Below are 19789 nucleotides of genomic sequence, written 5' to 3'. Positions count from 1 at the left end.
CATCTTGTAACACACAAAAACAGACCACAGAAATCATCTTGTAACACACAAAAACAGACCACAGAAATCATCTTGTAACACACAAAAACAGACCACAGAAATCATCTTGTAACACACAAAAACAGACAACAGAAATCATCTTGTAACACACAAAAGCAGACAACAGAAATCATCTTGTAACACACAAAAGCAGACAACAGAAATCATCTTGTAACATACAAAAACAAACCACAGAAATCATCTTGTAGCATCTTGAAGTTCATAATGTTTACATGCAGATGGTGGTGGTGATGTTGTAGTTCATAATGTTTACAACATGTAGATGGTGGTGGTGATGTTGTAGTTCATAATGTTTACAACATGTAGATGGTGGTGGTGATGTTGTAGTTCATAATGTTTACATGTAGATGGTGGTGGTGATGTTGTAGTTTGTAATGTTTACAACATGTAGATGGTGGTGGTGATGTAGTTCATAAGGTTTACAACATGTAGATGGTGGTGGTGATGTTATAGTTCATAATGTTTACATGTATATGGTGGTGGTGATGTTGTAGTTCATAATGTTTACATGCAGATGGTGGTGGTGATGTTGTAGTTCATAATGTTTACATGCAGATGGTGGTGGTGATGTTGTAGTTAGTAATGTTTACAACATGTGGATGGTGGTGGTTTTGTAGTTCGTAATGTTTACAACATGTACATGGTGGTGGTTTTGTAGTTCGTAGATGCATGGACATATAGGCAGCCACCAAGAATGAATTTTTTAAATAAAATTAAAGATTTATCACAGTAAAAGGTAATAACGACTAATATATTCTTAAAGAAGATTTATTTGTACATAGATATTTTCCTGACATAAATCCATCTCTATCAGCTGATAGTAAGTAAGAATAAAGAAAAAAACATTTAAAATGTTAGAACATTTAATAACAAGAGATTATTTTAGTGAACTATATATTATCCATTTGACCTATGTGGAACCAGTTAAAGGTCAACAAGTTGTGAAAAAAAAAAGAACATCATTCTTCACAATGATATCATAAACAATATTTAAAACAATGAAAAAACAGTAGTAATTCAATAGACACTGCTGCTCACTAAATACTTAAAACAGCAGGGTAGTCATTACCTTTGACATGTAGCTGTACCATAATCCATCACAAAATACCAGAGTAGTTCCTACCTTTCTGACATATAGCAATACCGTAATCCATCACAAAACTGAGTAATGATGAGATGATCCCTAGGAGAGCTAAGAAAACCCAATCTTCTCCTAGTTTGGCAAATGTGTGCTGCCACACTGTTGATAAATGACCTAAAAGGAAAAAATTTATTGATCAAAAGTGTCAGCTACAATACACATGTAGTTAAATATTTTAACTACTTCCATATACAAGTTTAACGAATAGACCAATTAGGAGGTAAAAGAATTATGTTGTCAGTAGTCACACACACACACACACAGTCAGAGCAAAGCTGAGGTTAATTATAGATTCATAGCCAGAGGAAGACTAAGGATAATCACAGCCTCAAGAAGTTAAGCCTAATCACAAATCACAGGTACACAGCCAAGCAAAGATTGAGTATAATCAAAGGTACAATCAGAAGAAGGCTGCAAATAATCACAGAAAAATGTCCATAAGAATGTTCAAGATAATCATACATACACAGTCAAATGAAGGTTAAACATAATCACAAATCACAGGTACACAGTCATGCAAAAGTCAAGGATAATCAAAATTACAATTAGAAGAAGCCTGCAAATAACCACAGAAAAATAGCAAGAAACATGGTGAAGATAATTACAAGTATTCAGCAAGAAGATTGTTAAGGATACTTTTTGAAATTAATCTATTTAAATTATAAAGTAATTACATTTTCTTTACAAAACATTATAAATCAACTGATAAATTTATTTAACTTATTGGTATTTCATGCAACTTTGTCTCTTTTTTCCAAAAATGTTTTGAATGCTTGTAGTTTCTAACTAAAAATATATTAAAAACATTTATTTGTAATGTGACTGTTTGTAAGTATTTCAATGACATAGAAAAGTGTATAAAATTTAAGTTAACCATAATCTATACCTAGTAAAACAAATTACAATTTTCTGTAGAGAATGTCCAATTTAGCAAGATTATTTTAATTCTATGGCTAATCCTTGCAAATCGGACAATCTTGAAAACTCGGCATTGAAAAAAAAGATTTTAATTGAATAAATACATGTATTCTTTTCATCATAAGCATCATTCACCCAAAGACATCTCAAGAGTAGTAAATTACAATGTACTTCCTGAAAAGCACAGTTTATAAGTCTTTAAAAAACATATGGCAAGCTCCACATACAGTTATGTGTACATACATTACAAATCACGTGTAAATTATTTTTGAACATGAATAGTAACAAAACCCACTGTATTACTGGAAAGAAATTCTTTGTGCAAAATAACCATAAGTTCATAACCAGATATTCACAAGATATTTGTACATCATCCATGAATCACCATGTAGTAAAAAAATGGAATGTAAAAAAAAATTACCTTTTTATTGCCACACTTCCTTACAAGTTTGTAATTTTCACATTATAAGAAATTATATGTCTGTGCATAATGTTTATAAAAATTCTTTGATGCCATCCTTTAATAATCATACACTGCTACTTATGTTCATTATCTAATCATGTTACACAGTGTTTTCTTATTGAAACAAAAAGGCCAGCCATCTATATCTAGAACACACATGGATTTTGACATGTGTATATACATATGTTTGTGGTTTATACTGTACAGATCAAGACCATAGTTAGGATATGTACAGTATAAGCCACAAACATATGTACATATCCTAACTATGGTCTTGATCTGTACAGTATAAACCACAAACATACTGTACAGATCAAGACCATAGTTAGGATATGACAGCAATTTTGTTTTCACTTTTTGATTTCTATCTAGTTGATACTCTGTTAAGGTAAGATAATGCAATTAAATGATAAAATACAAACAGAAATTTTTTACCTTCAAATTTTGTAATGTATGTTCTTTTGATGTTTTTCTAAACAAATGTGGATAAGAAGTATAGCCAGAAATGTTTTTGTTGTTGTCACAACTAGTTTTATCTAATGATCTTATATGCTAGTTTTATTCAGAAGTGTGATCTAATGATCATCAGTTTGCTCGTTTTATTAACCAAATTTGCACAGGATCTGTCCATTGGAGAAGGAATACTGACTATAAATCAGAATTAACTACGTGCTTCTACAAAGCAAGCTTGTAGTACAATGAGCAGGTTTGTAGTACATAAAATATCAGATGTGTTACAAAAGTATTTGTATTCAAGATATATCTGTGAATTAACAAAGTAAATCTGACTTTTACTCTCACAAGTCAAAGTACAAGGTGATGTCCATATTAAGAATAAAAATATTTTGGCCATTGTACAGTTTGTATATTGTACTTGCATAATCTCTACTGTTTTATTTTTCAGTATCCTTGTACACTGTATACTGTATTTACTCTCCTCTAAGATGAACTGGTGCTAAATCAACATTGTAGGGTAAAATAAACAGTTGATAACTCTGGCATCAAATACATATTGAATGGCATTCTGCAAAAAGTTGTGGCAAGCACATTTTGACCCCAACCCATGCACAGAGGGTTAGCAAGTAATGATCCCCAATTTACAGTTTGCTTGTTTTATTCATAAGCTTGATCTAATGATCCCCAATTTACAGTTTGCTTGTTTTATTCATAAGCTTGATCTAATAATTACCAATTTACAGTTTGCTTGTTTTGTTCATAAGCTTGATCTAATGATTACCAGTTTACAGTTTGCTTGTTTTATTCATAAGCTTGATCTAATGATCACCAATTTCCAGTTTGCTTGTTTTGTTCATAAGCTTGATCTAATGATCACCAGTTTACAGTTTGCTTGTTTTGTTCATAAGCTTGATCTCATGATCCACATCTACTTGTTATATTTGGATGCATAATGGTATGTAGTCTACACTTTCGATTCAACATGCATATCAAAACAGTGTTATAAAATCTTCAATTAAATCATACTGTATGAAATTTAAATATTCTGTTGCTGAGATGTAGATGAAATTGTAGTAAAATATTTTATAGCTAGCATTACAATGTTTATAGGTACTCTGTAACAAGGACAAATGAACAGAACATTAAAAACAACTACACACACATATATATAGAATAATGCCTCATGAGGAATGGTTAATTTGGGGAAGCTAAGTCTCACTAAGCCTCTTATATGTGCTGCTTCTGCTGTATATTTATATATACTTTATAAAGACATAGAAAGTGAATAAAGGAAGACCCCTCTTATTACCATACACAGTCCAAGTAATGTCACTATACTAAACACTATTTGTACTCTGCAGGGTCCCCTAAAGTGTTCCATTTCAAGAATAAATAAAACCAAAATTTATGAATAACAAAAATTTTGCTCCTTGCTTTTGAAGTTCATATGTCATGCTTCGTTGTAGCCTACAGTGTGTATAACTCTTCTTGTGATTCATGGCATGCACACATTTTACTGATGTCAAGACACTACAAATTGCAACATTAAGCGTTCCTTATGTGATGTCATTTTAGTGTCTACTGACTGACTGACAGATAACACACTACTGTACAGTGGTGCAAATGGTTAAAACAAGTAAACAGGTGACCCTTCAGGTGGCCTTCAGCCTACTTTCAGGGACATAATCTGCACAAATATTAAAATAAAGTTACAATCTGAGGTATAACTTGGTAAACATGATACACAATTGCAAACAGCAAAATAATTTTAAAAGCTTTTAACATGTGCAAAGTTTATTAGAAGAAAGGAAGATATAATGAAGAACATTTGCAGTAAGAAATGATGCATCACATGTGAATACCTACAAGTCAGAAAAGAAATCACCTTTAAATCAGGAAAGCCTGTAAAACTTAATGGTAATTGAACTATAAATCTGAAAAATCTTATTTATTGTACGACATTTTCCAACTTCCACAGAAATTACAATGGTTAAACTGGAAGGAAACTGTGCAAGGAAGTGCAAGTTCAACAATAAATTTAGGATCCATAAACATGCAATATTCCATCAGTGAGCATTTAGACACTTGTTACAATGGTCAATTTCTAATTTATCCATTTTACAAAATGTTTTAAAATAGTAAAATAGAGTCAAAATCAAAATAAAAATACCTGATAAAATTATTCCAGCCAACACAAAATTGTTAAAAAATTTAAGTCTGTATATGTTTTTGTCCCTTTTAATTTTTCACTATTAATTGTATTAATTGTTCTCTTTTGCTTTATTTTTATTATTTGCAACTCCATCCATGATGCCATGTTTACAAGTATTATTATTTTCTGAAGAGTCCAACTTGGACATTTACAGTAAATAAGGTATTAAACATTTATTTTGTAACTCTAAAATATGTTCTTATTATTTCATCTGTATTTTCACAATATATAGATAGATATATTATACATATAAAACATGCATGCACAATTTTAACATCGACTTTCATTATTGATATGTAAATTTTAAAATTCATTTGTACTCAGATTTAGTCATAGCTTTTGTCATAAATAAAACCATCAAGTTACTTGTTTACAAAAAAAAGCATATGTTACTATACTGAAGAGACACTTGTGTGCACTTTTATTCCTTCAAATTTTATGATATAATATGGGTAATCAGACTCTTGACTGTAACAATAAATATGAATACATGTAGTTTTGCAAACTGAATCTGTTAATTTATGTACATTCTTAACACTACATGAACAGTAAAATATGTGAATAATTAATTAATTAATTAATTAACAATGAATTTCCCTCTGGTGTCAATATTCAGTGACACTCTCAACTAAAAATCTAGTATCCATGAAGATGATCACAATCAGTTAAGAACTTCTCTGAGTCCTTTTAAATTACTTTATTGCTGACAAACAAATAATGTATTGAAACAGTGGGAAATATAATCTAAATTTCACTAGTTTTAACTGGTTAGAAGCGGGACTAATCGTGATAAAACCAACTTGTGCAAGCAATCTACCATAAAATTGTGGTACATTGTACTTAGCTATGATTATACAGAACAGTAAACATGATGATACAGCACAAGAGAGGGGAACCTAAAACTGACTTAGGATGTCTCATCATGTTTTAGTATGCACAGTTACACGTATCTCGGAATACGCAAGCAGAAGATTAGTAATTTATCACACATTACAATATACAATCAAAACAAAAATCAATTCATGGTTAACGTATATTCATACAGATCTACTACTACTTTCTCTCAACTGTCACTTGTCTCCCCATCTTTTAAAGTATTACAAACTACTGCCTAACATCAGCAGAAAAATTTGTATTTCACAGCACTGAGTGCTTTTTGACCATTTTCAACAAGGTCACTGATTTATGCGAGGGATTAAGGAAGGTGGAGACAATAGGAGTAATTTATCTACAACATGATTCATAGTTTAAGAAACTTGTTTCAAGACTAACATGGTCTGGTGAGTTAGTTCTCAGAACAAGGTTACCTTGGTGGGCCATTTGGTATTTACTCACCAATAAACTGCCACACACTTTTGTTGCTTCTCTTGTAAAAGTTTTAAACACATAGCTAATGCATGCACTAAAGTTAGCATCTTTTCTGGGCAGTTTCAATTATTCTTTCTTAAAGAACCACATCACCACCTACATGTTGTAAACCTTATGAACCACAAAAATACCATCATCTAAAAGTTGTAAGTGTGAATGTATAAGCAAACTAGTATATTAAAATAATGTATTTTGTTAAATAAATAATAGGTATAAGCTGTATATTTGGTTCACTTATTAAATTTACAAAAAAAAGTTAAATGGTGTCAAAAAAAACTTGCATCAAATGTGAAAAAAACAAAAAAAACAGTCTGTGCTTCAAACTGAAACCCATTAAAATCAACAAATGTCAGTTTCCTAGAAATCTGAATGATCATGCATGCAGTACCAGTATATGACAGGAAACTCCAGTGCACTGTTAAAGCCCAACCCTGTTTGCCGTTTTCATTGTGTAATCTATTTGTACTTGCAGAAATGGATCTAGTTAATTGCTGGTGAAAAAGATTACAGAATTGAGTAAAAGTACTAAGACATTAAGTATTTTTAGCTATCTTTAACTGCTTTTGCCTAGAAAATAACAAAGAACACATACTACACGTAAAATATAATTATGCAAAAGCTTTGAGTGATTCATATAATGTAATTTCCAAATAATTTATGTTTACTGAAAGATCAAATCTAAACATTATAAAACTGGTATTTTGCAATTCTCTCTCAGCCCACATATAAGCATATTTATGGGTCTTATCACCTCACTTTATTTGATTTACTAGTTTACACAAGAAAGATGTAATACTACATTCAAGGCAATAAAAGAATGGTTTGTTTCTCAAATACATCTGTAACATTTTTATCCAATTAACATTTTGGAAGAGTTTGTTTAATAAATTAAGTATGCAGTTACCTTACACTTTTTAGAGATTGTTTAATAAATAAAGTGTGCAGATACCTTAGACTTTTTTAGAGATTGTTTAATAAATTAAGTGTGTAGATGCCGTAGGTTTTTAAGTTTGTTTAATAAATTGAGTGTGCAGATACCTTAGGTTTTTTAGAGTTTGTTTAATAAATTAAGTGTGTAGATGCCTTAGGTTTTTTAGAGTTTGTTTAATAAATTAAGTGTGTAGATGCCGTAGGTTTTTAAGTTTGTTTAATAAAGTGAGTGTGCAGATACCTTAGATTTTTTAGAGTTTGTTTAATAAATTTAGTGTGCAGATACCTTAGATTTTTTAGAGTTTGTTTAATAAATTTAGTGTGCAGATACCTTAGATTTTTTTTCAATGTTTGCTAGACAAATTCACAGACAAAAAATTATTTATTAAATCTCTCTTGATTTTCTGAAAACATTGAATATTTACAAAAAAAAAAGACGTGATTGCAATAGCATTAATGTCATATACTGTGTTTGCTTGTGTGAGCTAAAAACCATCTACATCAATCTACTTGATTGTCAGTACATATATTCATTTACCCTTTCCAAAATACATATACCTTTTAACAGATATTCAAATGAAATTAAAATACATTCCCACAGTTGCTTTTGTAAATGGATCTATGTTTATTATATGTACACAAGCAAATTAACTCATCATTTCAAACAATTTTGGCAGTAATTATTACAGGTAATTGTGCAATATGGTGAAACAAACCTACCAATGCATTTTCTTTGCCATTGACGGCGATAGGGTTTAAGTTCGTGTTGTCTAAGTTTATCTTGTTTTCTACTAAGCTTTTCTAAAGATTTTAGACGTCTAGCTTCAAGTTTGGCAAATTCTCCTAGATCTTCCCTATAGCAGCCAAACATCTAAAATACAGAGATGAGAAATATTTGTGAGATAGCCTGAAATGTCAAACTTACACCACTGGTCTAGAATAATCCTTGGTAAAATAAAACTTATAACCAAAACTGCATTTAACATACACATGTCAATCTTCCCACAATATTAACATATACATATACTTAATGCTACTAAAAATTAAACTTCTTAGGTAGATAATATTATAATTACTGGAAGAAAAGAATTATTGTACTTACATGATGAAATCAGTATATCTGTAAGAAGAGTTTGTTTCTTAATAAGCACAAAGCTACATAATGGGCTATCTGTACTCTGCCAGCTAAGAGTATCAATTTTTAGCAATAAAAGGTCAGCCTCAAAAGAAAAGTGGGAAATAAAACTTCTCTTACAAGTTTTTTTTCCTGCATGTATCTTTATATATCTAGAATCAAAAGTTCAAAATTATCCTGGACAGGAATAATTACTTTGAAATACATAACTGGTTCTAAACCAGGCAAAATCAGAGAAATTTGCAGTTTCTTCACAATAAATTAAAATTGTAAAAATATGAAAAATAACCTGTCAAAATTATAGATTATTTTGAAAATTCACTTTATTTATAATAAATTTAAATAGAAAATAAGCTGTCAAAATAATACATTATTCTGAAAATGCAGTACATTTATAATATACAAAACTTTAAAAAAAACACAAGAACTTTCAATTAAGTTATAACTTTGTAGAACACTGTTTTTCTTCTACAAGTAGTGAAATCACTAATGTTAATTTACTATAATTGTATAAATAATTTAGTTTTCTTTAATAAAAAACAATTGAAATAATCATGATATGCATACATGTGACTACATTGTTATGTAGCTATGTATTTATCCAAATTTACTCAGAGACACTACATTACTTACCGATTATTTTAAGTGTTCTAAAAAGTAACTATTATGACTGTGACATACAAATATTTGTTGCCTAGATTGCATATATTTACAAACACAGTTTATGAAACTGATGTTTTATTAATCCAGGAAAGCACTTTGAAAGTTATTATCAAATAATTAATATTTAGTGTACCTCACATCAAGGTCTTCTGAGAAGGATGCACCTCATACACAACTTTTGTAAGATTTTTCATGATGTGCCACACAGTTTATTAAAATCATGAAGTGGAAACTACTGGTATGGTGTGGTATTAGAAAGCAAAAGATGTTGGAAAATGGACATTTTCCTGATTGGAAGAATTCATAACTAGTATGTTTTTGTTCTTTAGCAGCTATTCCTGCTAATTATAGAGCAATATTCCTAAATTCACTGATCTTCAGAAGATGCAAAGAAAGTCTGACCATTAAAAAATGTACAGTGATGAAACTGGATGATAAAATTTGGTAACAAGTTACTTCTTGTATGATAGGAGCAATGGTATCATGAAAAAAATAATTATACTTACTGACAAAAGATTGAAATATTTATATACATGTGCATTTCTTGATGTATTTAGTAAACATAGTTCCATAATCTTTTGATGAAGATTTTTAACTTTAAACTCTGGTGAATCTATGATTCTCTTTATTATAAGAATGAAATTTTTTTAAAAATCAGGGTTCAATTAAGGTGTTTGCATGGGCCCCATTTTGTGACTAAATAACATTATTTCATAGAAGAATAAGAAAAAAGAGAGGTTAAAAAAAGGCTGAATTTTCTTTTAAAATTTACTCTAAAATGTTTTGTGAAAGCAAAATCAAAGCATATATTTTGTGAAAATTATGTACATTTTATGAAAGAATAAATCTGATTTCATTTTTTGAAAACTGCTGAGAGGGCCTATGTAATGCAAGTTTCAGTAGATCAAAGATGAGAATAAAAATGGGATCATTTATATTTGGGGCAACGAGTCTATGACTTGAAAACTTAGATGCAGACTTCAGAGAAGCAAATAGCTACATTCTGATTACAGTGAGATGAGTGCTGAATCTCATCAACATGATCTTTTGTGTTATTTCAAAATAAAAATAACATTTTAAGCTTCATTTGAAATATGTTGATGACATACATGAAACAAATAAAGTATAATGCAGTTTGACCATGGGTTATACTATTTTTAGTCAATAACAAATTAATTTGTCTCTCAAACTGGTATCTTAACATGATTCTTAAACCATTAGTCACAATATCTTGACCTTGTATGAATGTTTAGGGTATTTATAAAGTAATACTATACCCTGTGTGAAAATCAAGGCATAGTTCAAAAGCAGTAGCTTGGTGGAAGTAACACAGGTAATTTAAGAAGTTTAAATTGATGAATAAGCTGGAAGATTTACAGAAATAGAGAAAAGCTAGAGATTTGCTTATTGAATTTAAGTAAAAAAAAAGTTTATGGAACACAGGTGGCTAATAAATATCAAACCTAACAGCAAGAATTTTTTAAAAATATATATTATAGTTAAACAAAGCGTTAAAATAGTTACTGTGTCCTTAAAGAATACTGATGGCAAGGTATTTATTGAAGACTATAAGGTGACTGTGCTTTTGAAAGGTCTCTTCTGTTTTTAAAAAAGAATATATTAGCAATATTCTTAACCCCTAGCATTCTATGGAGAAAATTATAATTGACCTGAATCATATAAATATTAATTTTTTGGTTGAAAGATTAAACACGATAAAACACCACGACCAGACAAGGTTTTTTCTAGGAGTTTAAAAGAGGTTAATAATCAGATATGAGAGCCTCTATATTTCATTTTTGGAAGGTCAAAAAATAGTGAATAGCTGCCCATGGATTGAAGAGTTGCTAATGTTATTCACATTTTTAAAGAGAGTGATAAGAGTTGCTCTTGAAACTATAAGCCATTTAGTCTTACTTCTGTAGTAGGGAACAAATTTTAAATCACTTAGTGAAATCTGATATAAATAAAAGCAAAAACACTTTCACTACAGGAAGATCTTATCTTACTAATCTTTTATTTTTTCTGAGGATATTATTTGTTATCTGCAGAATAGAAGTTTTCTGATTAAGTGCCACACAAAAGATTAGCTATGAAAATCACATCAGCAGGGGTAAAGGAAAGATTAGTTTATTGAATTGTGAGGTTGTTGATTGGGAGAAAGAAGAGTTGCTATTCATGGAGTACAGTCAAGCAGGACTTTTGTTGTTAGTGCCTCAACCTCTGCTTTTCCATGTTTACATTAGTAATACTGATAGCAACATAATCAGTAAATGAGTAAACATTTGCTGATGACATTAAACTCATATGTATATATCACATTGTACTAAGGATGTTGAGGTATCACAGAATGACTTGGTAAACAACTTTGATTATACTAAATGTCAGGTGATGTATTTGGGTTAACAAAGTTTGGATCACGTGTTTAATATAGATGGAAACCCACTTAATAGTGTGATTGAGGAAACAGATCTTGACATAGTAGTGGATAAGTCACTTAAGCCATTGAAGCAGTGTTATTTTGTCAGTAGTAAAGCTAAAATAATTTTATGATGCATTTACAGAAATGCTCAGTTCAAGTCAAAAGATGTAATTATCTCTATACAATCACTACTTAGTTACACTTGGGATTATGTATACAATTTTGGTCTCCTTATCTAAGAAAGAATATTAGCTTAGTAGAAAGGGTTCAGAGGAGGGCTACTAGTATAGTACCTGGAATGGAAAGACTATCATATGAAGACAGGTTAAGATCTCTGAAATTATCTTCTTTTGAAAAAAATAAGTTAGAAGAAATATGACTGAGATGTTTAAGATTGTTAATGGAGTTGATAGTGTCAATGAATCATTTTTTTGTGCTTAATGGTGAAAATAGTAAGACTAGGAACACAAATAGTTTTATTTTTACAACATGGGAGTTGTTCTTTGGGATGGATGCCTTCAGATGTAGTGAATGCAGTAAATTTAAAGGAAGGCTTGATAAATGTTTATATCATAAAGACTGGCTTTGAGGGGTTTCTTTTAAAGTTTAAATTACTAAATGAAATAGTCTTGATGGACCAATAGGCTTGCTGACCTTAAATGTTATATAAGTTGAAGCAACTAATTCCCGAGCTACTATTTACTACAGTTTGACTACACATATATTAAACGTATTTCTGAAGTAATACTGTAGCACTAAAATTAATGCACAGTTCATAACAATAACATGGTTTGCTTTGTGATGTGTGTGTTGTGTTATTAGTTGACAAAAGTTAAGGCAGTGCAACAGTAATACCTTGACTGAAAGTTGAAGCAGATGAAAAGAAATACTTTATGTGAAACTGAACACATTTCTATAGTATACATGTATATGTTTAAATTTATTAAATTAGATATATATGACTGTATTGTTATTTTTTAGTATGAAGTCCATAGTTCTATAAAGCATAACTATTAAATAATGCTGAGTATGGAAATACATGTATATCATGGTAACAATGTGCAACTTGCATATTGAATGTTTATGGTAATAGCATAGAAACAGCCTTCACTGTCCCTTCACAATCACTAAATGACTTTAAATAAAGAAACCTCTTCTAGGGCATGAGTTGCAAGTATCAGCATGCCACATGTGCTTTAATGCCTAGATAGATAAGTTTTACACTGTCATGGAATACCAGTAGAAAAAAAAAGGTCACTTTTTCAAGTTAACACCCAAAGAGTATATATGCTAAAGACAAAGATATGCATTTAAACATGAAAGCAAAATACAGAGTATATGTGATACAACCCAAGGGTTTATAGGAATCTTGTAAACAACCACAGCTTTCTGTACTTAAAAAAAAACTTTTTATATGCATGGATGTATCATGAGAAGCACTGTAGTACCGTGTACTAACTGAAAAAAAAGTAATCACAGTCCATCACTGACTTCTATGAATGAAACATAACTCTTGTATTAAGTATCAGAAATTGTACATATTATATAGAAGGTCAAGTATACACATACAAGTACAGGAATGCATGCAGTAGAATGAGTGTAGTTTCTTACACACACCCAAAAATAATGAGAAATATTAGTGTGTCACAACATGACCCTAATTTTCATAAGTACACCCACAACTGGCGTTAGAAAGCTTGGTGTACTTTTTAATTAAAAACTTTTTTCAACATAATATGCTTATGTAACTTGGAAAAGAATAGGAGTTTATATATTAAAAAAACAAAAAACTATACAACCAGTTATTTACAGTTGATCAATATGACATGTTTTACAATGTACCCAAATATATATGTATTTTTACTGCCAATCAATATTTAAAGGCAATTATTTCTCAATGACTTAAACTTTTCTACACACATTCATACCATGCTGTTATACATCTAATATACAAGTGTATAAGAACTGACAGAAAAATAATTATAGACTAATGAATAAAAATTTGTTTAAACTTTCAGCTTCACTCAAACATATGCTAATTTGCCTGTTCTAACCACATAATTATTTATGCTTTTCATGTTTATTACTTTAATCATATTATTTAGAGCTTGGTAGTTACCACGCCAAAATATTTATACGAGTAACTGATTATATAAAAATGTTATAATCATATATGAAGAGTGAAGGAGAAAAATTTCTGTAACTTCATGACATGTTTTCCATTCTTCTTAACAAATAATCAATTCATTTTTCAGCAAATGTAACTTAATAATAAAGCAAAACATGAATGTAATAATATGTAATATTTGATATAATTTGTAATACATAAACTATACCATATTTCTGTTGTAATTACAACTGTTTGTTTTGTACCTCTAAATTACTTACAATGGAATTCTGAAGATTCCCAAACATTTAATAAATGCTTCATACTATCATGTTCATATTTGGTTTTATTTTTCAAAACTATTTTAGAAGAACAAATTCACTCTGCTGTAAAAATGTTTGATCTCTATGATAACAGAATGAAAGGTGACAAACAATTCTTAATCCTGAACTAAAGTGCTGGATAAACTAACTTATCTAATATTCAAACTGTTTTAAAAAGAATAGACCTTGAAATAGTTTGCCTTCAGCAGAAAAACACAACAGGTTTTAAATTCAAGTGAACAAGGTAATTTTTTGACTTTTCTAAAGAAATAAATCATTTTAAGTTATGTTACATATAAAAAGATACAAAACTTAACCTTTATACAGTTTACTTGAAATGATCTAATAATATTTATAATTCAATATAAGGTCTATCACAGCATAAATATTATAATTGTTTGTACAGTACTATATACACATATACTTATTTCAAAAATTCACTGTAACCTGATAATGTATAGAAAAAAAAAGTGTCTAAAAACAGGAATAGTTAAAAGCAAAGTTTGAAACAACATTTTATTCTATATTTAATTAATCAATTTAAATATTGGGTACAAGTCAAAAACAACTATTATTTCAATCTATAAAATGATGGTTACTCCTCATTTTAAATACTGTTCTCAGTTTTGATCACCTTAAATATATTTATGAAAGGATATTGAGTTGTTGAAGAAAGTTCACAGAGATACTACCAGGAAGATTTCCAGGTTTAAAGAGGTTATCATAAAGAATATAATGAAATCTCTGCATGTTTTCATTTGTGAGGATAAGGTCTTCGAGGGGATAAGACTATTGTTTTTATGATTCTTAAAGGATTAGAATACATAACTCCAGATAGCATTTACATAAAAAAAAAAATAATTTTATAGGCAGTAAAGCTAGAGAACACAAGTTTAAGATGTGGAAAACTCAGATACAACACCAATTAAGGCAGTAGTACTTTTATAATAGACTGGATGGCATATAAATTAGTGTCTACAAGAAAGGTAGAAGGTGCAATGTTGAAGGAATGTTACATGAAATCGAATGAGCATTTTAGAGGTCAGATTTAGATAGGGCAAAATGGGTTTCTATATGCAGTTTGGGGCAGGTTGTAGTACATTATGGGTTAGCCTAGGTGGACAAATTAATTCCTCATTAACCCTTGGAATAAACCTTTCCTTAAATTGAATATTGTAATTATCTTTACATTGCAAACATTTTAAGCAACTAATACTGTCATATTTCAGCCCATATGATAAGTGCATCTTCACAATTACAAAATACATTGCCTTAAAATGGTCTATTCCTACGGCTGAAACATCGCAGATTTAATTGCTTAAAAACACATTATCATTATCAAGCTCATCACAATGTTCAGTATAATGATCTACTGGGATCCTCAGCTCTTAAATTAAAAACAATTTTGTCCTCTTAGTATTAATATTTACGTAAAAATTTTGGTTTTATTATATTCACGCTAGGTTGCCAAATAATCTTTCGGATCTGTGATCAAAGAAAATGATTCTTTGTTTGTTAGCATATACTGACCTCAAGTAAAACTCATATAAATTGCATAATTGCATTACTGTTATTATATATGACATCTAGTATTCTAACTTCGATTACTCCTGGCACGGTACATGTAAAAGTTAACTTTCAAAGTACCAGCCAAGTTACGGAAAAGACTAATGTAAATCAACTTACCAAAGTATGCTCATAACCAAGAGCATTTTGGTCATTCCTTCCTTCTTCACCCATGGTGAGCATATAAGTTTCAATCTATCACTTCTAATTTTTCGCCTAATAATCCAAATATATTAACGGTTATCTATAACCATAAGATTACTGAATGATCTTGTATAGACGATATCAGCTGTTACACAACCATTCTTCACTACCTCCAGCCTGTTTAATCATAACACTTGCCGCTCAACCACCTTGCTGTATTCACTGAGAGAAAATACCATGCGTCACTTCCCGCTGTCACAACAGGTTTCACCAATCACAGTCAGCCAAAACTATACATAGCGTATCTGTAATTAGAAGTATTAGAAGTTACTTTCACACTTAATTGCCTCCTTATAATTGTGTAGTCATATTTAATGAGAGTTATTTATTAAAGCAATGCTGAGAGCAATTGCTAATTCAGCAATTCTACAAAGTAAAACTACCTGCCATAAATTGTAAGACGAACGATCTAATGACTCCAGACGTGCATTTTCTGGATTTTTTTTTTTTTAATAATACGAAAGTATTAATCTTGAATTTGTAGTAACTTAGATTTCATAAATAAAATATGGGCTCAAGTTAATTGACTTTACTTTTAACCTGTTTTATGGGTTACTGAGCATACTGATTAAAGTAATATATCAAACAAGGTCAGTAGAACATATTAAAAATAGAAGATTATATAAATACGTTCTAAGATGAAAAAATCGTCTGTCACCCTCGCTACACGATCAAGAAAAAAGTAAAGGACAACAACATCCTGATTCCTTTAGTCGAGATGCGCTACTTTTAGTTAAAACTCTTTCCTGAGAAAGAAGGCTAATTTTAGTTGACGTTTATTTTGCTGTTGTTTCTAAGTTAAACAGGAATTGACCTCCTAATTTGTCTCGAGTGGCTCAGAGGTAAATTTGTAGGCTGAAACGCAAAAAAAAGAAAACGGGTTTCGATATCCGTGGTGGGCACAGCACAAATAGCCCATTGTATAGCTTTATGCTTAACAACTTATCAACAATCTCCTAATTTCTAAACTTTTTCATAAGGAAATTTAACCCAAATATATGTTGGCTACAAAATGGCTAGAGATTAATGCTACTTGCCTTGTTTGTTACGGATATATATGAAAAGATTAATCAAAATTTGATTTTTAAGTAATTAATACGGAAAGAGAAATCAAGTTTGGTTAACAAAACACTAGATTCACTTGGAGAAAAATCTATTCTTCAATGAAGCAGGCCCAAAGCTACAAAAGGATCATCTGCGCATGGCCGTCCATACAATGAAGCAGGCCCAAAGCTACAAAAGGATTATCTGCGCATGGCCGTCCATAATTTTGAACTAAGAAGCTAGGCGGAAGGCAGCTAGTCAACAGCGCCCACCGCCAACCCTTGGGTTGCTGAAGTCAGACCGAATAATGGGATTTAACTCTTATAGAGTAACCACGGCATCAAAGTGCGAAGAGCGATTTTTGCAGCACGATACACGAACAATGAACCTTTTAATTCACAGTCCGGGCGCTCTAACTACAACCCACGCCCGGTACCAAACAGGTTTGTGTTATGCTTTTTCTTGAATTAGGTTTTTATAGCAATATATAAAATAATCAATGACGAGTAATTATATACAATTGGGGTAACAGTACACCAGATTTTTAAGTGTCATTTTGATTTTTGTTTTGTTCTTCCTGTATATTTTATTACCATAATTTTATATGCATTGATTGAATAATTGAAGTTTATGGTGAATAGTTAGAGCTATCTGTTGCTTCTACCTTTGTTTATATAATTATATATCATAATTCAAGGATTATTTTTTAAGTTTTAACAAGAGTACTTTGTGTGGAGACAAAATAAAAAAAAAGGTGTAGTATCTTTGTTTCAACCTTAGTTTAGAATAAATATTTCAAATATGTAAATTTTGGCTGGTGGATGTAAAATAGAAAGGGATGATCAGGACCCATAGTAGCAATACAATCAGACAGCCTTCATAGCTTTACCATAAATACAAAACGAAAAAGAAAAACAAGATATAGTGTCAATATAAGTATGAATACCTAGACCTTTTTCTGTCATCGTTAGTTTTCTATATGGTAGCTCTGGTTATGGGATGTTGCTCTGCAGCCCAATTTCCATTGTGCACTCACCTACATCTTGTCGAGGAACTAAGATAATGTGTAACTGGATGCTTTGTTTGATGTTATTGTGGTATCCAACCCAAAGAAAGATAGCATTTCCTCATGGTATAGTGGTACCAACAATTTAGCATGATAGTTTGTAGAGCCCATCTTGTCATTTTCTCGAGTTTCCCGATATTTAACTTCACATTATAGTCGTAACATACAACCGTCATAAACTGCTTGGAAAAACTTTAGGAACATGTTTTTCTCCCTTTATCAAAATTTGTATCACTAGTAAAACAAAATAAATTGGTCGGACTTTTGCAGACACTATACATTATATGGTTCATTCAATGTGACTAAAACTACCGTTTGCCATATGGCAGAGTGCTTTAGGAAACGCTTGTGAATATTTCACTTTGGTCGCTTTTGTATACCTATTTCCTTATAAATTATCTCATTCACAGTTCCAAGGAAGGCGTCTACAAGTTGTAATTGGCCAGTGTATTCTGGAAGTAATAAACTGTTTGCTTTTTCACTATGTACTTCCACAGTGCGACTGGTAGCTAATCGAGGAAAAACCAAATTTCCCTGCTGAAATCATGGTTTCTCTTGCTTTATCAATACATTTGAACATCACAGGTATCTATTTCTTCGAAAGTACGATTTTTATCTTGTATGTTTTTATAATTGTGCATCAGGAAAATGTCTTGAGGAAAAGTCCTGTAATTTAATTAAACCAAATGGGAGGAGGGGGACAGTTTTAAGTATATATGTTTGCAGATTGCACAAAGAGTTTGTTTGTTTGTTTTGGAGGAAAGCCACACTGAAATTTCTGCTGTGTCCACCGCGGGGAATCGAATCCCAAATTTTAGTGTTGCAAGCCCTTAGACTTACCACTGTCCCACCAGAGGACTGCAAAAAGAGCTTGTTTGTTTGTTTGAATTTCGCACAAAGCTACACGCAAAACCGTCCCTAATTTAGCAGTGAAAGACTAGAGGGAAGGCAGCTAGTCATCACCACCCACCGCCAACTCTTGGTCTCTCCGTCACATTATAACGCTCCCACTGCTGAAAGGGTGACCATGTTTGGTAGGACGGGGATTCGAACCCGTAATCCCCTCAGATTGCGAGTCGAGCGCCCTAATTACCTGGCCATGCCGGGCCTGCAAAAAGAGAGGAAAAGAGACAGGGATTTCAAATTGAGTATTACACGCGGATGGCCATGGACAAGTTGATTGAATATACAAAGTGTTATCTTAAATCTATATTATATTCATTTGTTATTCATGTTCCCTGGTTAGGTTAGGTTAGCTAGGTAATAACTTTACAAACAAGCACTGAATTCAGCATGTTTTTCGTTACTTGAAGAGTAGTTGCGCTAAAATACATATTTCTTAATTGTCCTTTGTAATAGTTTCAGGAGAGCCTTCGGTTGTGTCATCTTTGTTGATTCATTATATTGTTACGTCTCTGTTTGTTAATTAACTTTCCGTAACTTCGTTCCGACGAAACTTAAGCGACACAAGTCCTTACTTAATAAAACGGGTTTATTCTTTCCGAATACAACTTTACGATACACTTATTTTCAACAATCGCGCTAAAACAAACGCTATATCAACGAACGTCAATAATACTTCTGACTATTCTGTGTAGATACTTCTCACTATCTACACACACCTTACATTACCCTGTCACGTTGTCACCGTCTTACATATACCAGGCTACCCTATCTAGTAAATGCTAGGGCATTCGTGAAGGAACAAGAT

The 19789-nt window shown here is 31.1% G+C and overlaps 1 protein-coding gene across 1 annotated transcript in view; it reads right to left on the bottom strand.

Annotated features, from left to right (window-relative positions):
- LOC106457023 (chloride channel protein 2-like) overlaps positions 1–16121 on the bottom strand; it is a 67780-nt gene extending 51659 nt beyond the window's left edge. The window contains exons 1-3 of the mRNA XM_013916407.2: positions 15885–16121; positions 8269–8419; positions 1184–1315 (exon numbers count right to left, since the gene is read on the bottom strand). Coding sequence (XP_013771861.1) covers positions 1184–1315; positions 8269–8419; positions 15885–15947 — 346 coding nt within the window. The 5' untranslated portion in view covers positions 15948–16121. The remainder of the gene's footprint in view (positions 1–1183; positions 1316–8268; positions 8420–15884) is intronic.
- Positions 16122–19789: the final 3668 nt, after the last annotated feature.

This window comes from Limulus polyphemus, unplaced genomic scaffold, assembly GCF_000517525.1.
Source record: "Limulus polyphemus unplaced genomic scaffold, Limulus_polyphemus-2.1.2 Scaffold282, whole genome shotgun sequence".
Taxonomy (NCBI): Eukaryota; Metazoa; Arthropoda; class Merostomata; order Xiphosura; family Limulidae; genus Limulus; species Limulus polyphemus.
This window is presented reverse-complemented; position numbering and strand designations above follow the sequence as displayed.